The sequence below is a fragment of the Cydia splendana genome, chromosome 24 (assembly GCF_910591565.1).
Source record: "Cydia splendana chromosome 24, ilCydSple1.2, whole genome shotgun sequence".
Taxonomy (NCBI): domain Eukaryota; kingdom Metazoa; phylum Arthropoda; class Insecta; order Lepidoptera; family Tortricidae; genus Cydia; species Cydia splendana.
This window is the reverse complement of record NC_085983.1, coordinates 3,180,319-3,196,904: the sequence shown is the minus strand read 5'-3', so window position 1 is coordinate 3,196,904 and position 16,586 is coordinate 3,180,319. Positions and strand designations below refer to the sequence as shown.

The 16,586-nt window shown below is 39.4% G+C and overlaps 1 protein-coding gene and 1 long non-coding RNA gene across 2 annotated transcripts in view; one reads left to right on the top strand and one right to left on the bottom strand.

Moving 5' to 3' along the window:
* The first annotated feature begins 2,832 nt into the window (after nucleotides 1–2,832).
* On the top strand, nucleotides 2,833–3,247 carry LOC134802557 (uncharacterized). Its single transcript, XR_010145868.1, has 2 exons — nucleotides 2,833–3,133; nucleotides 3,177–3,247. It is a non-coding gene; the product is annotated as an uncharacterized LOC134802557 (long non-coding RNA).
* A 2,227-nt stretch (nucleotides 3,248–5,474) lies between these two features.
* The window catches only part of LOC134802374 (S-phase kinase-associated protein 2-like), a 33,008-nt gene continuing 21,896 nt past the window's right edge, over nucleotides 5,475–16,586 (bottom strand). The window contains exons 12-13 of the mRNA XM_063775008.1: nucleotides 12,664–12,783; nucleotides 5,475–5,631 (exon numbers count right to left, since the gene is read on the bottom strand). Of these exons, the coding sequence (XP_063631078.1) occupies nucleotides 5,565–5,631; nucleotides 12,664–12,783 (187 nt within the window). The 3' untranslated portion in view covers nucleotides 5,475–5,564. The remainder of the gene's footprint in view (nucleotides 5,632–12,663; nucleotides 12,784–16,586) is intronic.

Here is a 16,586-nt window from a genome sequence, read left to right as displayed (position 1 = left end):
GTGCCATGTTGGTCGCAAACAAGCGTATCCTTGACATGAAAGGATTAGTTAGTAAATAGTTGTAAGTTTTAAATTTTTCGTATGTTGTATCGTTCGTTTACTTAATGTTAATTTCTGTTTGGCCCAAAGGTGGACTTGAAGAGAATGCCTACAGACAATAAGGTTACCTTTTGAACACGTTCAATAGCGGCGTTTTCAATTTTTTTTTTATGATGATAAATTTTTATTTAGGTAAGTGATCATATGGATCATTTTTAGATATGAAATGAAATTTTTATATTTATTTGTAGGCCAGTAATCGAAAATACTCAGTATGGGAGAATATGCAAAAAAAAATTGTTAACGATAGTCAAAATAGACGTCTATCATCGAAATTGTTGTTTAATGTCTATTACTCCATTGGGAGGGAGAATTTGCTATTAATCATACGTGAAACGACTCCCTTTTCAACAAATGTGATAAAAAAAACTTGGTCGTAAAAGTCGTAAAACGACTGCACGTTTCAAATTGTGGTTTGGAATTGTTTCTATTCTATGCAAGAATGCTAATAAATACTATAAATGTATTTTATAACTACATATTTATCTCTTTTGTGTATTCTGTAATTTGTATGTTATAATAATGGTTTTCTGTGTTTAGTGTTAAATAAAATTGCAATACCCTTACAGGGTGTCATATTGTGAAACATTAATTCGTTAAGAACATCTGTATGAAGCAGAAGCAAGAAGGAGGGAAGCAGTGGTGGCCGAGTGGATATGACGTCTGACTTTCAATCCGGAGGTCGCGGGTTCAAATCCTGGCTCGTACCAATGAGTTTTTCGAAACTTATGTACGAAATATCATTTAATATTTACCACTAGCTTTTCGGTGAAGGAAAACATCGTGAGGAAACCTGCATACATCTGCGAAAAAATTCAAAGGTGTATGTGAAGTCCTCAATCCGCATTGGGCTAGCGTGGGGACTATAGCCCAAGCCCTCTCGCGCATGAGAGGAGGCCTGTGCCCAGCAGTGGGACGTATATAGGCTGAGATGATGATGATGATGATGATCTGTATGAACACCAATGTGCAAGGAATAAACATAAAATAAATAAATTAAACTTACCCACCTATCTTACGTCTCCCAGATCTGTAAGGACCTTTCCTTTTCAAGGGCCTAAAAAAGACTATTTGAAACCACGGGTGACCCTTGGGCTGGCTCAGTCCTAGGCCAAAGAATAGGCATAGCTATTCAGCGTGGGAATGTAGCCAGCCTTATGGGCACCCTTCCGCAGGGGACAGATCTGGGGGACCTAAGATAGGTGGGTAAGTTTTATTTATTTATAGTTGGTCAAGCAAATCTTGTCAGTAGAAAAAGGCGCGAATTTCAAATTGTCAATGGGACGATAACCCTTCGCGCCTACATTTTTTATATTTTCCGCCTTTTACTACTGACAAGATTTGCTTCACCAAGCAAACCATTATATTTTATTAGTTTTCATTTATTTAGTTTACTTTACTTAATTTACAGTTTACTTATTTGTTTATTTATATTTATTTTTTTATTTATTTAGTTTGACTTAATTTTAATAATAGTTTATAAGTTTTGTTATTTATTAAATCTTTACTTATTATTAATAAGTCAATTGAGTTTTTTGGCGTTTCTTATCAGCAGTGATTTTTAAACGAATCGCTGGTTTTAAACGATTCAGACATGTAAGGAAAAGGTGATTTTTTTAATAATAAATAATATTGGAATATTAATGTTTTTAAGACATAGACATATACACGACATGTTGATAAAGAATGAAATAAATGTGAATTTTAAAATTATTGTTTTTTTTTAAATTAGCTTTACACAATTATTTTCGACACCACTCCTAACAATAAAGGCACATCATATTTGCATCATATTCTAATGAATTTGTTCAGTAACAGCCTCTCTATGGTCACATTCAGATATTCCATTACCATAGAGATTTTTGAAGCGAAAACTTCTTTAGCGGCGCTGTGCACTTTTTGTGATGGGGAAAAAATGTAAGATTCGTAAGACGTACACGTGACCTGATCGAAAAACTGAATGTCATTGAGTTTTCACTTCTGCTGGCACTCCCGGAGTGCAACCCGTTGTTTTTTCACACAAAGACGGGTGCCATAGACAAAATCTGATGTATTAAGTGACCATAGATATCTCGGCTGAACTTCTGAAAAAATATCCCCGTAAGTGATGTGCTAAGTCGGGTATGACTGTTCCCTCGCCCAGGTGCTGGTGGGGATGGGACACAACCCTTTTCCAGGCATAGTACGATATATCGACCACATACGCGCCAATAGAATTTCAACTTTAGCAATCCAATTTAAGGATCAAATCAGATTGCACATTCGGGAAATGTGACTTGTGTTCATATGAATCATCAATGCTGAGCCGAGCCGAGTATGCCCATATTCTTCGCGTTCAAAGGGATAACAAAAAACACACCAATTACAAAATTACATCTTTATTTAAAAACATTGAATAATTAGATACTTTCCTACATTAATTTACAATATCAGCTCACTCGCTGTTGTTCATGTTTGATTTCTTATTTAAAAATATTAAATACTTAAGTGACATTGCTAGTTGCATTGACTTTTAACGAATTGATTAACGTTAAAATAACTGACAATGGGGTTGGCCGGTCGAAGTTTTTAGCAGATGGCGCCATCATAGCTTGCCCTGTCAATCCCTAGAATTGTCAAATTTTTGTTTTTTTAATACCCTAGATGCCAGCCCTTTAAGCCAACTTTCATAGAAAAAGGGGCAAGCTATGATGGCGCCATCTATGCAAACCTTTGACAGTTGCCAACCCCATTGTCCTGTTTAGACCATTGAACTATTATTACTACGTATAGAACTGGCACATAGAACCAGTATTTTACGGGTTACGGGTACGGGTTTTATGGGTTGTTGTTTTGACAACAAACCATAGAAGAGCGTTTCTTTTATTTTTTGCCAGTTCTATATATTGTGACCTTTTTTTGCCACTTTTGTGTTATTTCTACTTAGAATCACGAGCTCTTTCGATCCTAATGGGATAAAAAAGTGTCCCAGAGTTTTTTTCCTATTGTGTTACCATTTCCTCATATACTTTGTATGGCGGTAACAAAAAGGAAAGTTTGAAAAATGTATGGAAATTTTAGGACACTTTCTCCTAAAGGATGCTAATAAGGATGAAAAAGGCTCGCGATCCTGACTAGAAATAACACAAAAGTGGCAAAAAAGGCCACAATATATAAAAAAGGCAAAAATAAAAAAAAAGAAACGCTCAGAACCGGAGCGTGAATCTCGCGACCTAAACGCGTCATACATTTTTACGGCGCTTACGACGTTTTGGTCGCGTGGTACAGACAACTGTAAAAATATGGGTGTAGCCAACTTATTCAAAAATATGTCCCATAGTTCTTAATTCGCTGACATAAGAGCTATGGGACATATTTTTGAGATGATTTGTGCACCCATATTTTTACAGTTCACTGTACAGGGGCCCATTTCTCGAACGATATTAGTCTAATATTATTAGTGTGTTGCTATGGTAACCCATACGATTTGACAGTTCGTGGACTAATAATATTAGTCTAATACCGTTCGAGAAATGGGGCCCTGGCTGCTATTGTGACAGTCACATTGTTCGGTATGGCCTCTCTATAGTATCATTGTATAGTGTCATTGTTTGGTATGACACTGCGGGGTTGCGTAATGCATCGCAGCCATAATGTGTTTTGTAGTGTGTAGTTTTAAAATATATTTTTATAATATGTATGCTAGTTTTAAGGTATTTATGTATGGGCCACTAGTTGCCTGAAATAAAGATTTTTTTCATTTTTTTTTTCATAGTAATAATAACTCAACGGTTACTACCTTAGATTTAAAATATTTAGTTATCTTCATTTGTCCTCGTCTACGTCGCCATTAAATATATTGGAGCGGCCAAGGTGCTCACATATATCTGAACACGTCTCTATTGTCAAGGCGTTAGAGTGCGTGTTCAGATATTTTTGAGCACCTCGGCCGCTCTGATATAAGCGATGGAGGCTGTATAAAAAAAATATAGCATGAATTCATAACAACTGATTATGATTAGGAACGATTTTGACCAACAAAAAATAACAGTTTAGTATAATACATTAAGATTTACGACAAAAGTGCGAAAAGTAGGAAATTGGCAACCGAAGAGAGTGTTTTAAATCGACACGAGTTGTGAATTACCTATTAGTATAGACACGTGTATCGTACGTTTTACAAATTATCGTCGGGTGACAAGCAAATGTCACTAACTAACATCATTGAAACTATTGGACAATAAACCGTGTTACAAGTGTAATAAAGTGCATTGTTACTTTAATTTTTTGATAGTACTTAGTGAGTTTTGCTTATCACCCGCCACCCGACGATATGGTCCTTTATATTTTCGACACAGGCATGTAAAGTGCAAATTATCGCACTAGTGCGGTGATGTACCACCATATGTACTGTAAACATATTTAAATTAATCCTTAGATTGAATCCTTGCAGCAATGTGGCCTAGGCTTTAAAATTTTGAGAAATTAATAATTTTAAGTTATAACTATCCGTCCATTTGATAGTAGATGTAATACAAGACGAGATCCATGGAACATTTAAAAAGATATGTGAATATATTTTCGAATACGATATGTATTATGTTTCAGTAAATGCGACAAAAAATACTTAACCGGTATCCAGACGGGATGATCAAATCGACCGACTTGATCAGAAATGAAATTGGCGTCAATCTCCAGTTAAAACACCAATTTTTGATTTATGGTGATATTAGAGCCCTCTAAATTGAAAAAATGCCCCAGAACGAAAATACTGGCGTCACAAATTGGTATGCTTGCGTCCGCACTCCATTTTATCGGTAATATCGGTCATTATCGGCGGTTGAATTCGGCGAGCCAAATTGACGTTGGCGTCCGCACGGCCTGATTTGATCGGACAATTTAATCAGATTGGCGAAAAATTGTCCCCGTCTGGATACGCTTTTATCAACTTTAGGGGCATTCCACGATAATGTCGCTTACGAAATGTCATTCTTCTAATACTTCAGAATTCAAATTCTGAATAATCTGGTACTATATAATTTTAATTTTGATAATAAATTGTCATTTACGCAATAGGGGGTATTACTGCAGTGTTCTGCCACGAGAGTGCAGCACTAGCGCCTATAGAAAACCATAGAGTAATTTATACATACTGTGCCTTAAACTGTTTTTTGACAAGTTTTCACAGACAATAAAATATGATATTGATCCATCAAAGCGATTTATTAACAAGGGCCTACCGGGAAACGCGAAAAGCGAAATTTAGTTATCTGTCTCTTTATAGCTTGAATATGCGAGAGTGATAGAGAGATTGTGATGGATTGTCGTAGTGGCGCCCCCTACGCAGAGTTTCGCGTAATATTCCCTATTGATTGAAGTAGTTGCCACCTAAAGCTAGCATTTTTTAAGCGACATTCTCATGTAACGCCCCTTTATTATTCTAAAGTTGGAAGAGTGATAATAAAATAATATATTTCATGTGTAAGTCAGTCTCTGGTCCTCAGTCCCCAAATAGATGTTCTTCTAGCACCGACGGTCGGCCGCGCTATCGCGCTGTGGATCAAAACAGTTTCAGGTTATTATCTTATTATATAATAGGGTATTTGACTACTAGTCAAATCAGTCTCTTTTTTCGAACTGTCAAAACGATTTTGCTACTATAGAATTTATATGAAACACTAGCATGTGACGTCACAATCAAATTACCTACTCTTTATGGTTTTATACGGATTTTATAAACGTCTTTAACTCTGCCGTGGTGGTTTCTATATTCGAACCTGCATTACAATCTGGCGCCCAACGTGGGGCCAAACGGTATAACTTAAGACCTAGAACTGTCGAGAAATCCATCAAGACGAAGGTCATCAAACCAGAGATGTCGACTGAATCTTCTCCGAAGGAGCCTTCCCAGCTCATGAGTTTATCGACGGAACAGTTCAGGGAACTGCTACAAGCGGTTGGTAGTAGTAAAAAGAAAACATTACTTAGCAAATGTCCTGCAAGATTCAATGGCACTCGTAGTCCTACAGCAGTAGAAGCATTTATATCAGGCGTTTCAACCTTTAAGCAAGTGGAAGATTTAGAAGATAGTGCAATCCTAGAGGGGCTGCCCTTGATATTACAAGACGATGCTGCAGTTTGGTGGCAAGGCGTTAAGCATGAAATAGATACTTGGAAGGAATTTGAAAATCGTTTACGACACGCTTACGCACCAAAGAAACCTACTTATGCAATCCTACAGGATATTATCGAGATTAAGCAAGACAAGAATACACCAACAGAGATTTTTATACAGAAGAAGCGAGCACTCATTGCACAATTACCACCACCTCGGTTTACAGAACAATTCGAGATAGATATGATTTTTGGACAATTACGTTTTGAGATCAGGGATAAAATTAACAGAGACACAGTAACTACTTTTAAAGAGTTATCTGAAAAGGCCAGACACGTCGAACGCAGTTTAAGTGAAAGAGCGGCGAAGATGGAAAAACCAGTAACCAGTCACAACACAAAATTGAAGTCACGCTGTAATTATTGTAGAATACCAGGTCACACGGCTGACGTTTGCAGGAAGTTGTTACGAAGAAACGAGCAAGCTACTGAGAAACCAGAAGCGGCCCCAAAGCCTAGTCAGTCAGCGACAGCGTCAGTCACTCCTTTGGATCCTGCAAAGCCAAAATTTAAGTGTTATGGTTGTGGTGAGCCAGGCGTTGTTCGTAGTCGGTGTCCGAAGTGCAATATTGAGAAAGTCAAGTTAGAAGAAATCTGCTCAATTAACTTATCTGGACCACGCCGAAGGCCTACAGTTCCCATGAAAATTGATAATATAGAATCAATTGGCCATGTTGACACATGCGCGAAATCCAGTGTCTGTTCATACCAATTGTACCGAAGACTTTCAGACGAGGGATACAAGTTTAAACAGGAACGGAGATATATAACCCTCGCAGATGGTTTAAGGAAGATGCAAGACGTCCTCACCATCACCGTACCTATCTATGTGTATGGTAAAACTGTACCTACACTACTTGTTGTGCTACCAGGGACCAGTAATACGAAGACTTTATTAGGAGTAGACTATATAACCGACTCTCTGATGGTCCTCAATGTTCCTCAGCTTACATGCCGATTTTTAGATGAGCCCTCCAAAGTTTTCGATTTGATCCTGGAAGACATAGGAGAAACTCTTATTAGCCAAATAGTATCTGAAGTTTCGTTGCCAGAACTACTCTCTCCAACTTTGTCAACTCCAGAGAAATGTGTGACTCCAAAGCAATCTACATCAATGACTGAAATGAGTCTTGAGCGTCCATATGGACCTTCCTTCAGTATTGGGTTAACCGTGTCCCCAAAGATGGCCGTTAAGCGACAGCTTGAGCCGCAGCTAGCTGATGAAGCCCCTTCTACCTCTACACAGAGCATGAGTACTAGCCAGCTACCACCTGAAGAGATTCTTAAGAGTTATGGACCTCTAATACCGATTGACCTGCGCACTCCACCGAAACGTCAATGTAACGATCTGCTCGATGGCTACTCGCCCATTATAGATGCCCTGAAGCATGATGCGATGAAAGCTTTTGAAGATGACATAGAGTTATCACCCGTTTCCAGAAATCTTTTTGGAACTCCAAGCACAGATATTGCTTCTATTGACATAGCTGAACGAGTTCTCAGCTCTGAGGAAGATAAGCAGTTGAACGAATTGATAAGTCGACACGAAGACATTTTTATTCCAAACGGAAAACCAACAACGCAGACAGAGCATGTGATCGACACTGGAAGTCATCGACCCATCTCTGTACCACCGTATCGTTTACCGCCAGCAAAAACTGAAATACTGAAAGCAGAAATCAGTAAAATGCTCGATGAAGGGATAATCAAACCATGTCAGTCACCATGGTCCGCACCTGTTGTTATGGTTCCTAAGAAGGATGGAGGAATAAGAGTTTGCGTTGATTATAGACAACTGAACGCTATTACAACACCTGACGTGTATCCCTTACCTCGCATTGATGATCTGCTGCACAATGCTAAACGAACGCCTTTCATGTCTACCATAGACCTGCGTGCTGGCTACTGGCAAATCAAAGTCAAAGACGAGGATCAACCTAAAACTAGCTTCGTCACGCCATTTGGCATGTATATGTTTCTCCGTATGCCATTCGGACTCCGTAACGCGCCAGCCACATTCCAGAGACTCATGGATGGTTTCCGCATATCTTTGAGTCATATAAAACTTTTGGTTTATCTCGACGATCTCATCATTATGTCCATATCGTTTGAGCAACATTTAAAAGATCTGCAAGATGTATTCGCTCGTTTGAGGGAGTACAACCTAACAGCGAATAGAGAGAAGTGTAACTTTTGCGTCGCAAAGATTAAGTATCTTGGCCATTACATCACAGCGGATGGACTCGAACTCGATCCAGATAAGATCAGTTCAATCTTGAAGATGCCCGCGCCTTCTAATCTTAAACACTTATTGTCATTTATACAAACGTGCTCATGGTACCGAAGATTCGTGCCAAACTTCGCTACAGTTGCTGAGCCTCTCACACGCTTGACAAAGAAGAACACAGAGTGGACTTGGAAAAGCGAGCAGCAGACTGCGTTTGAGACTTTACGAAAACTCCTCGTTTCAGCTCCCGTTTTGGCACAGGCTGATGATTCTAAGCCTTACATAATTAAATCAGATGCTAGTAGCTATGCCATCGGTGCAGTTTTAGTGCAGGGGGAGGGGGATCAAGAACATCCCGTTGAATATGCCAGTCGGTTGTTAAATCAGGCAGAGCGCAACTACTCGACTACTGAACGAGAAGCTTTGAGCGTCGTGTGGGCAGTTAATAAATTTCGAGGCTACATAGAAGGTTCACCGATTACGATCATGACTGATCACCAAGCTTTAAGATGGCTTATGACGTTAAAGTCTCCAACAGGTAGATTAGCCAGATGGGCTCTACAATTGCAGCCATTCGACTTGACCATAAAATATATACCCGGTCGAACAAATGTCGTTGCCGATATGTTGTCACGCCCTAACTGTGATTTGGACAACAAGGAAAGTTGTGGAATCTGTAGCGTTGTAGTGGATACACCTACAAAGAGTCCAAAAGAAATAAGAGAGAAACAGTTGAAAGATGAAAATATAAAGAAGATTATCACAGCTTTAGAAGGAAGCTCAGTAGAAGATGCAAGATACTGGAGTCATAAAGGATATATCATGAACAACGGCATATTGTACAGATATAACCCTGACAGTGATGCTGAAAACAGTCAGCTTGTTGTTCCAGTAGACGAGCAAAAAGATGTTATCTCTGTTTACCATGACGAGCCTACCACAGGACACTACGGCGCAGAGAAAACCTTTAATCGTATCAGTATGCGATACTTTTGGAAAGGCATGAGAAAGGACATCGAGAATTACGTCCGAAATTGTATACCATGCCAAAGATACAAGCCTTCCAACATGAAGCCAGCTGGATTACTCCAAACGACAGCAATGAATAAGAGGTTTGAAGTCATTGCTTTTGATTTATTTGGCCCTCTACCGACATCATCAGATGGAAAGTCATGGATTCTAATCATCGAAGACTTGTGCACTCGTTGGGTCGAATTATTCGCACTGGAGAGTGCAACCGCTGAAGTTTGCGCAATGACACTTATCAACGAGATCTTCTTGCGATATGGAATGCCGAGAAGGATGATTAGTGACAATGGTACACAATTTGTCAGCGCTGTTATGCAACAAGTAACGTATGTCCTCAAGATCAAACATGCGTTTACACCCGTGTATCATCCAGAAACCAATCCCGTTGAACGTAAAAACAGAGATCTCAAGACGCAACTAGCCATACTAGTAGGTGACAATCATCGTGTCTGGTCTGAGCAGCTACCAAGTATACGTTTCGCAATGAACACAGCAACAGGTTCAACCACTGGCCATTCACCTGCTTATCTGACATTTGGCCGCGAATTGAGAACCCCTGATGACAATGAGCATGATCTAAGGGAGATAATTCTGTCAGAAAATTTCATTCCGGAAATAACGCCAAAGTTATTAACCATAGCGGAAACGCTGAATAGAGTAAGAGAAGTTCAGGAAATGAAGGAGGAGAAGAGGAAAGAATACGTCGACAAGAGTAGAAGAAATTGTCCAAATTATAAGCCTGGAGATCGAGTGATGGTAGAAAGCCATGCTGTTAGTAAAACCGCTCAAGGATTTAGTGCAAAGCTCGCCCCTCGGAGAGATGGTCCATACACGATCCTCAGCAGCCATGGACCAAGTTCCTTCCATATTGCCGACCCTAGCCATCCGAACTGTAGTATTGGACTGTATCACGCCTCAGCACTGCGCCCATACCAATGCGAGAAAGATAGCCCATTGCCATCGCCTGCTATACCAATCCGCAAAAGAGGTCGTCCTCCAAAGAAGCCTGTAACCCAAGACACATCCCAACGCACTTCACACCCGCGTGGTCGTCAACCCCGTCAACAAGATAATCTGGCTTCCTCGCCGAGACGTCTTCGGAGCCAGAGGGGGAGATTGTAATGCAACGTAAAAGAAACCACCGCGCGTAGTAATAATATGAGTCATACGCGCTACTTGCTGCGCCCGGTATCGTAGGAACCCGCCTTACCCCGCGCGCGCACAGCCCGCACGGTCGCCCGCGCCAGGCCTTTATAAGCCGCAGCGCGGCCCCGGCTCGCTCAGTTTGTCTCGCGCAGCGATCCGATCACATTGAGATGGGACGGAGTAGCTGACTTGACGAGCAAAGCATCGCGACCGCCCGGTATTGCTTCCGTAGCACGGTTCAGTGCCGGTCAGCCGCGACGTACTTTTCTAAGTGCTAGGACGTACACTTTGTACTTAGGAGTAGTTGCGCTAAGCGATACTTCCGTAATACGGTTTATCTGTTTGGCATTGCACTACGTTTCGTTTGCATGTTAAGTTAAGTAAACCGTAAGTTGTAATATTTTGTTAGTCTCTTTTGTTATGTTGTGCCTTTAAATATTTTATACGCTAATTATTATAGCTTGCTGCTTAATTGTTAAAGTTTGAATCTTTTAGCTTATACTCTGTTGCCTTGTTTTGCATATGTTTGATTTTCTAAACGCTTAGCATTATTTTAGTTTAACTTGCTTTGCAATATTATTATTCCCCTTGTAAACTTTCACTGATATTTTCTTATACGCTAGCCTTGTTTAATGTTAATGTTTGCACAATAACAATTTACGCTTATTGTTTAATTTTTCATTTCTTACTTTTAAAACTAGCTTGCCGTACTGTTTTGCTAAAGTTTACTGTGATTCATTCATATCATTGCTTTTAGTTTTCGTATTTTCTTAGGTTTAGCTAACGCTTGTCATACTGTTCCTATAACATTTACTGTGGTGCGATTTTCTTGACAATAAACGTCTTTAACTCTGCCGTGGTGGTTTCTATATTCGAACCTGCATTACAAAATAGAAATTGTGTTAAAAAATAACTGCTGTCTACGTTGATCTATTAATCTTCTGATGCTTTATTTCATGTATGGTGTAAAGTAATTTATTTTAAATACAGTCTAATACCCTATAGTAGATGATAATATAAATGTGATCGTTTAATATAATTAAACAGGGGGTCAATGGTGACTTTAAATAATTACCATGGGAACTGCGTTACACTACACAATATTTTTGTCTCTCGGAGCGTTACTGTTTCCAAAAGTATTTACTGAATCAAATCGATTTTAGCAACCTTAATGTTATTCGATTTTAAACTGTTGTGAGACATACTAACATTGAATAATTTTACGGTTTAGACTCACTTGTCGCTACAAGTGTTAGGTGACCCAAACCCAAACACACCACTATGCCCACCTACAACGACAGCGCAAGACCTCCCCCGACCGGTTTACTCGGTACCGGTCGGTACTCAAGACCTCTCCCGACCGGTTTACTCGGTACCGGTCGTCGCTCACGCGGCGGCGGCGGCGGCGCGCGCCGGCAGCGCACGACCTCCCCCGACCGGTTTACTCGGTACCGGTCGGTACTCAAGACCTCCCCCGACCGGTTTACTCGGTACCGGTCGGTACTCAAGACCTCCCCCGACCGGTTTACTCGGTACCGGTCGGTACTCAAGACCTCCCCCGACCGGTTTACTCGGTACCGGTCGGTACTCAAGACCTCCCCCGACCGGTTTACTCGGTACCGGACTACCGGTCGGTACTCAAGACCTCCCCCGACCGGTTTACTCGGTACCGGTCGGTACTCAAGACCTCCCCCGACCGGTTTACTCGGTACCGGTCGGTACTCAAGGAAACCGAGGCTCCCCGAAACATGTCGCGCGAGTGACTTAAAACAAGGGAGTCTAAACCGTAAAATTATTCAATCTTAATGTTAATTTTTGAAAACCTATCAATAAAATTGGTGTGCCATACGTTAAATTTACTTGAAATATTTTATAACAAACTTTTAGTTAGTTACATGTATGGATTAAACCTAAAGATAGTAAACTGATTGTGACATACAGACAGACGGACATGACGAAACTATAAGGGTTCCGTTTCTGCCTACGGAACCCCAGAAATCATCAATTACCTGAACATGAACTGGTTGACTTGTATAGCGGGCAGGGCGGCCCTCAAGGCGTTTAAAGATGCCGTTTGGAGCATCCCCCACACCTCTAGGTACTGCAGCGATGGCATGCTGCTCAGCTTACTGTAACAAGGTTTGGTAAAAATCATTCTTTTCATCTTAGATCACATTTTTATATGCTCCGTGCATGAACTATAGGCAGCATAGGAGCCGTCAGATTTTTGGCGCGAGGCGTAAATGTGTATTTTATGCTTCCGATGTAGCCCACAAGAACAGAACCTACATGCACAAGGAAACGTACCGACGAGAACGGTAGATGGTAGCACTTGCTTTGGCAGTATACATATGCACATATGTTTCCGATTCAGGCCACAAGATGGCAGACCCTCCAACGCGCACGGTCCCCATACTGCCATTAAACTTTCACACAAAAAAGGAAATTGTCAATCGGGTCATTTAAACAGATACAAGATCTATTAAGACTGAAAGAGAAAGTATTATTTGGGTGCGGGAATGTTTTACACTAGCCAAAATATAGGTAAAAACCGGGCAAGTGCGAGTCGGGCTCGCGCACGAAGGGTTCCGTACCATAATGCAAAAAACGCCAAAAAAAAAATGGTCACCCATCCAAGTACTGACCCCGCCCGACGTTGCTTAACTTCGGTCAAAATCACGTTTGTTGTATGGGAGCCCCACTTAAATCTTTATTTTATTCTGTTTTTAGTATTTGTTGTTATAGCGGCAACAGAAATACATCATCTGTGAAAATTTCAACTGTCTAGCTAGCAACGGACGGACGGACGGACGGACGGACAGCGGAGTCTTAGTAATAGGGTCCCGTTTTCACCCTTCGGGTACGGAACCCTAAAAACTGTAAAAAACAGAAACTATGTCACTATGTGTGTATGTGTGTGTAAGTGTATACTAAATATAAATAAATAAATATTACAGGACATTCTTACACAGATTGACTAAGTCCCACAGTAAGCTCAAGAAGGCTTGTGTTGTGGGTACTCAGACAACGATATATATAAATACTTAAATACATAGAAAACAACCATGACTCAGGAACAAATATCTGTGTCATCACACAAATAAATGCCCTTACTGGGATTCTAACCCAGGGCCATCGGCTTCACAGGCAGGGTCACTACCCACTAGGCCAGACCGGTCGTCACGGTCGGTCGGTCGTATACAAACAAACACAAACAAACAAAATTTACTTTATTCATGTAGGCCTAGCAACAAGCTCTTATGAATCGTAATTAATCTTAATCTAATTATCAGAGCAATTTATTGATGTTAATATTATTCCATAATAAAATTGGATTATTATACATATCAAATTTAACACTAAAAATTTCACAAAAGGATCGTCAAACATTAAAAAGATTGTATAAAAAAATACTAGTCTAGAATTTCTAGAATAAACTCTAAATGTCAAAAAAAAGCATAAGTAACAAGTATATGTAGATGTGCCCTGATTTTTATTTATGTTATCATTTCTAAGTACATTAGGAGCTAACTACCTATTTTTAATTCATAGTTGGGTAACTATTTTACAATAAACAAAGTTAAGTACAAATATACAAAATCAAATTAAATATGATTTGCCAATGATAATAAAAAAATCAAAAACGCTCTACTTCTTGATTTGCCTGTTGAAATCATATTATTTATTGGCTACCGAGTTGTGTAATCTAATTTTGCTTTTTTGAATTTTTCAATCGTAATCTTGACCGAAAATGAAATATTTAAGATGGCCGCTATTAAAAAATGGGTCTTCATACAAGGAATTCATAAACGTAGCTATTTAGAATAATACTTAAACTAATATAAAATGCAAAACGTAATTCAAGACCAGTGTTGGGCATTCAAGAATAAAATCATTATTTGAATAAGAATTCGTAGGAATAAAATCATCTCGATTTTATTCCCGTCAAAAATATTCAAATAATTTTGGTCGGGAATAATTCGTATGAGAAAAAATTGAATGAGAATAACTTATTCTTAATCAAATAAATATAATCATGATTTTTAATCGAAATAATATTCCACGAATAAAAATGTAGTCCGGGTACCGTATAGGTACTAATTACGTATAGTTAGGTAGATGTAATAGTAGTTAGTCTCTTGTCTAATTTATACCTATTTTATGGAATAAAATCTTACAAATTGACTGTCGCATAACGCATAGTTTCAGTAACCGTATTATTTTTAATTTACTAACCAAATCATTAGGTTAAATTTAGCTGGTCTAAGCGCTTTGTCTCTATCACTCTTACATATTAGTGCGATTGAGAGACGGAGGTAGCGTTCCGTTGACGTAGCGCAAACGATTGGCATATTGGCTACGAACCCAAGGTGCCTAGCCAAGATGACAATTTTTGTTTTTATTTTAATAACCAAATCATTAGGTAAATTTAGTTGTTCTGGAGGCCTAGCCAATATGCCAATCGCTTGCGCTCCAACAACGAAGCGCTTTCTGTCTCTATCACTCTTACATATTAGTGCGATAGAGAGATTAGAGAGACAAAGATAGCGTTTCGATGTCGTAGCGCAAACGTTTGGCGTGTTGGCTACACTCCCAATGTGCCTAGCCAAGATGCCAATTTTTGTTTTTATTTTTATAACCAAATCATTAGGTAAATTAAGCTGTTCTGGGGGCCTAGCCAACATGCCAATCGCTTGGGCTCCAACAACGAGGCGCTTTCTTTCTCTATCACTCTTACATATTAGTGCGATAGAGAGACAAGGATAGCGTTTCGTTGTCGTAGCGCGAACGTTTGGCATGTTGGCTACGCTCCAAATGTGCCTAGCCAAGATGCCAATTTTTGATATGTAAAGGAAACGCACGTACGGATCGGATCAAGGGCCACGACTGACGTATATTTGAATTCAGAAAACTAACTACTACAGATACCATAGATGAGTATAAAATACATAGAACCTATTTGGTATTTAAGCACAATACCCCCACTAATACCAAATACTATAAATACCCTTTTGACCAATAAATCTAAATAAACATTTAACACAAACCTAACTTCTTCATCAAATAATTATGTTTATTGCCAGATAAACTTTTGGTCAGAATGTCTGCTGGCATCTCTGTAGTTTCTAAATATTTAAGATTAACTATCTTATCATTAATGCAGTCACGACAGAAAAAATGTCTCATTTCAATATGTTTGGTGCGCTTGCTAAAAACATTATTATATGACAACTTAATTGCACCCTGGTTGTCATTGAATATATCAACAGTATAAATTCTATTTGTAATTTCATTTAACAAATTACGCATATATATAGCCTCCCTACAGGCTTCGGTGATTCCCATCAGCTCAGCTTCGGTAGAGCTCAAAGCGACAGTCTTCTGTTTTTTAGTTTCCCAAGAAACCGCACCCCCCGACATGGTAAAACACATACCAGTGTAAGAACGCCTATCTGCCGAATTGTTGCCCCAATCAGCATCTACAAAGCCAACTAGCTGGGAATTACCTGTCTTACAATACTTAAGACCTACATGTCTAGTCTTCTTGAGATACCTCAACACTCTTTTAGCATAAGTCCAAGTCTCATTATTAAAGCAGTTATTGAATTGGCTCAAGTAACCTACTGCAAAAGCTATATCTGGCCTTGTGAGCACAGCAAGATACATAAGGCTGCCAACGAGCTGTTGATAAGGTATCTTTTTGTCACAATCACCTTTAGTACCGCTAATATCTAACTTAGGCTCTAAAGGACTGTCAGCAGTCTTGCAATCAGTCATCTGAAAACGGTCTAACAGTTGGTTAATGTAATTTTCTTGACTAAGTGCAATGACCCCATTAGTCTTGTCTACACTTACAGTCATACCTAGACATTGCCTAACTTCCCCTAAGTCCTTAATCTTAAATCTGGAAGCTAAAGCACTTTTCAAGTTG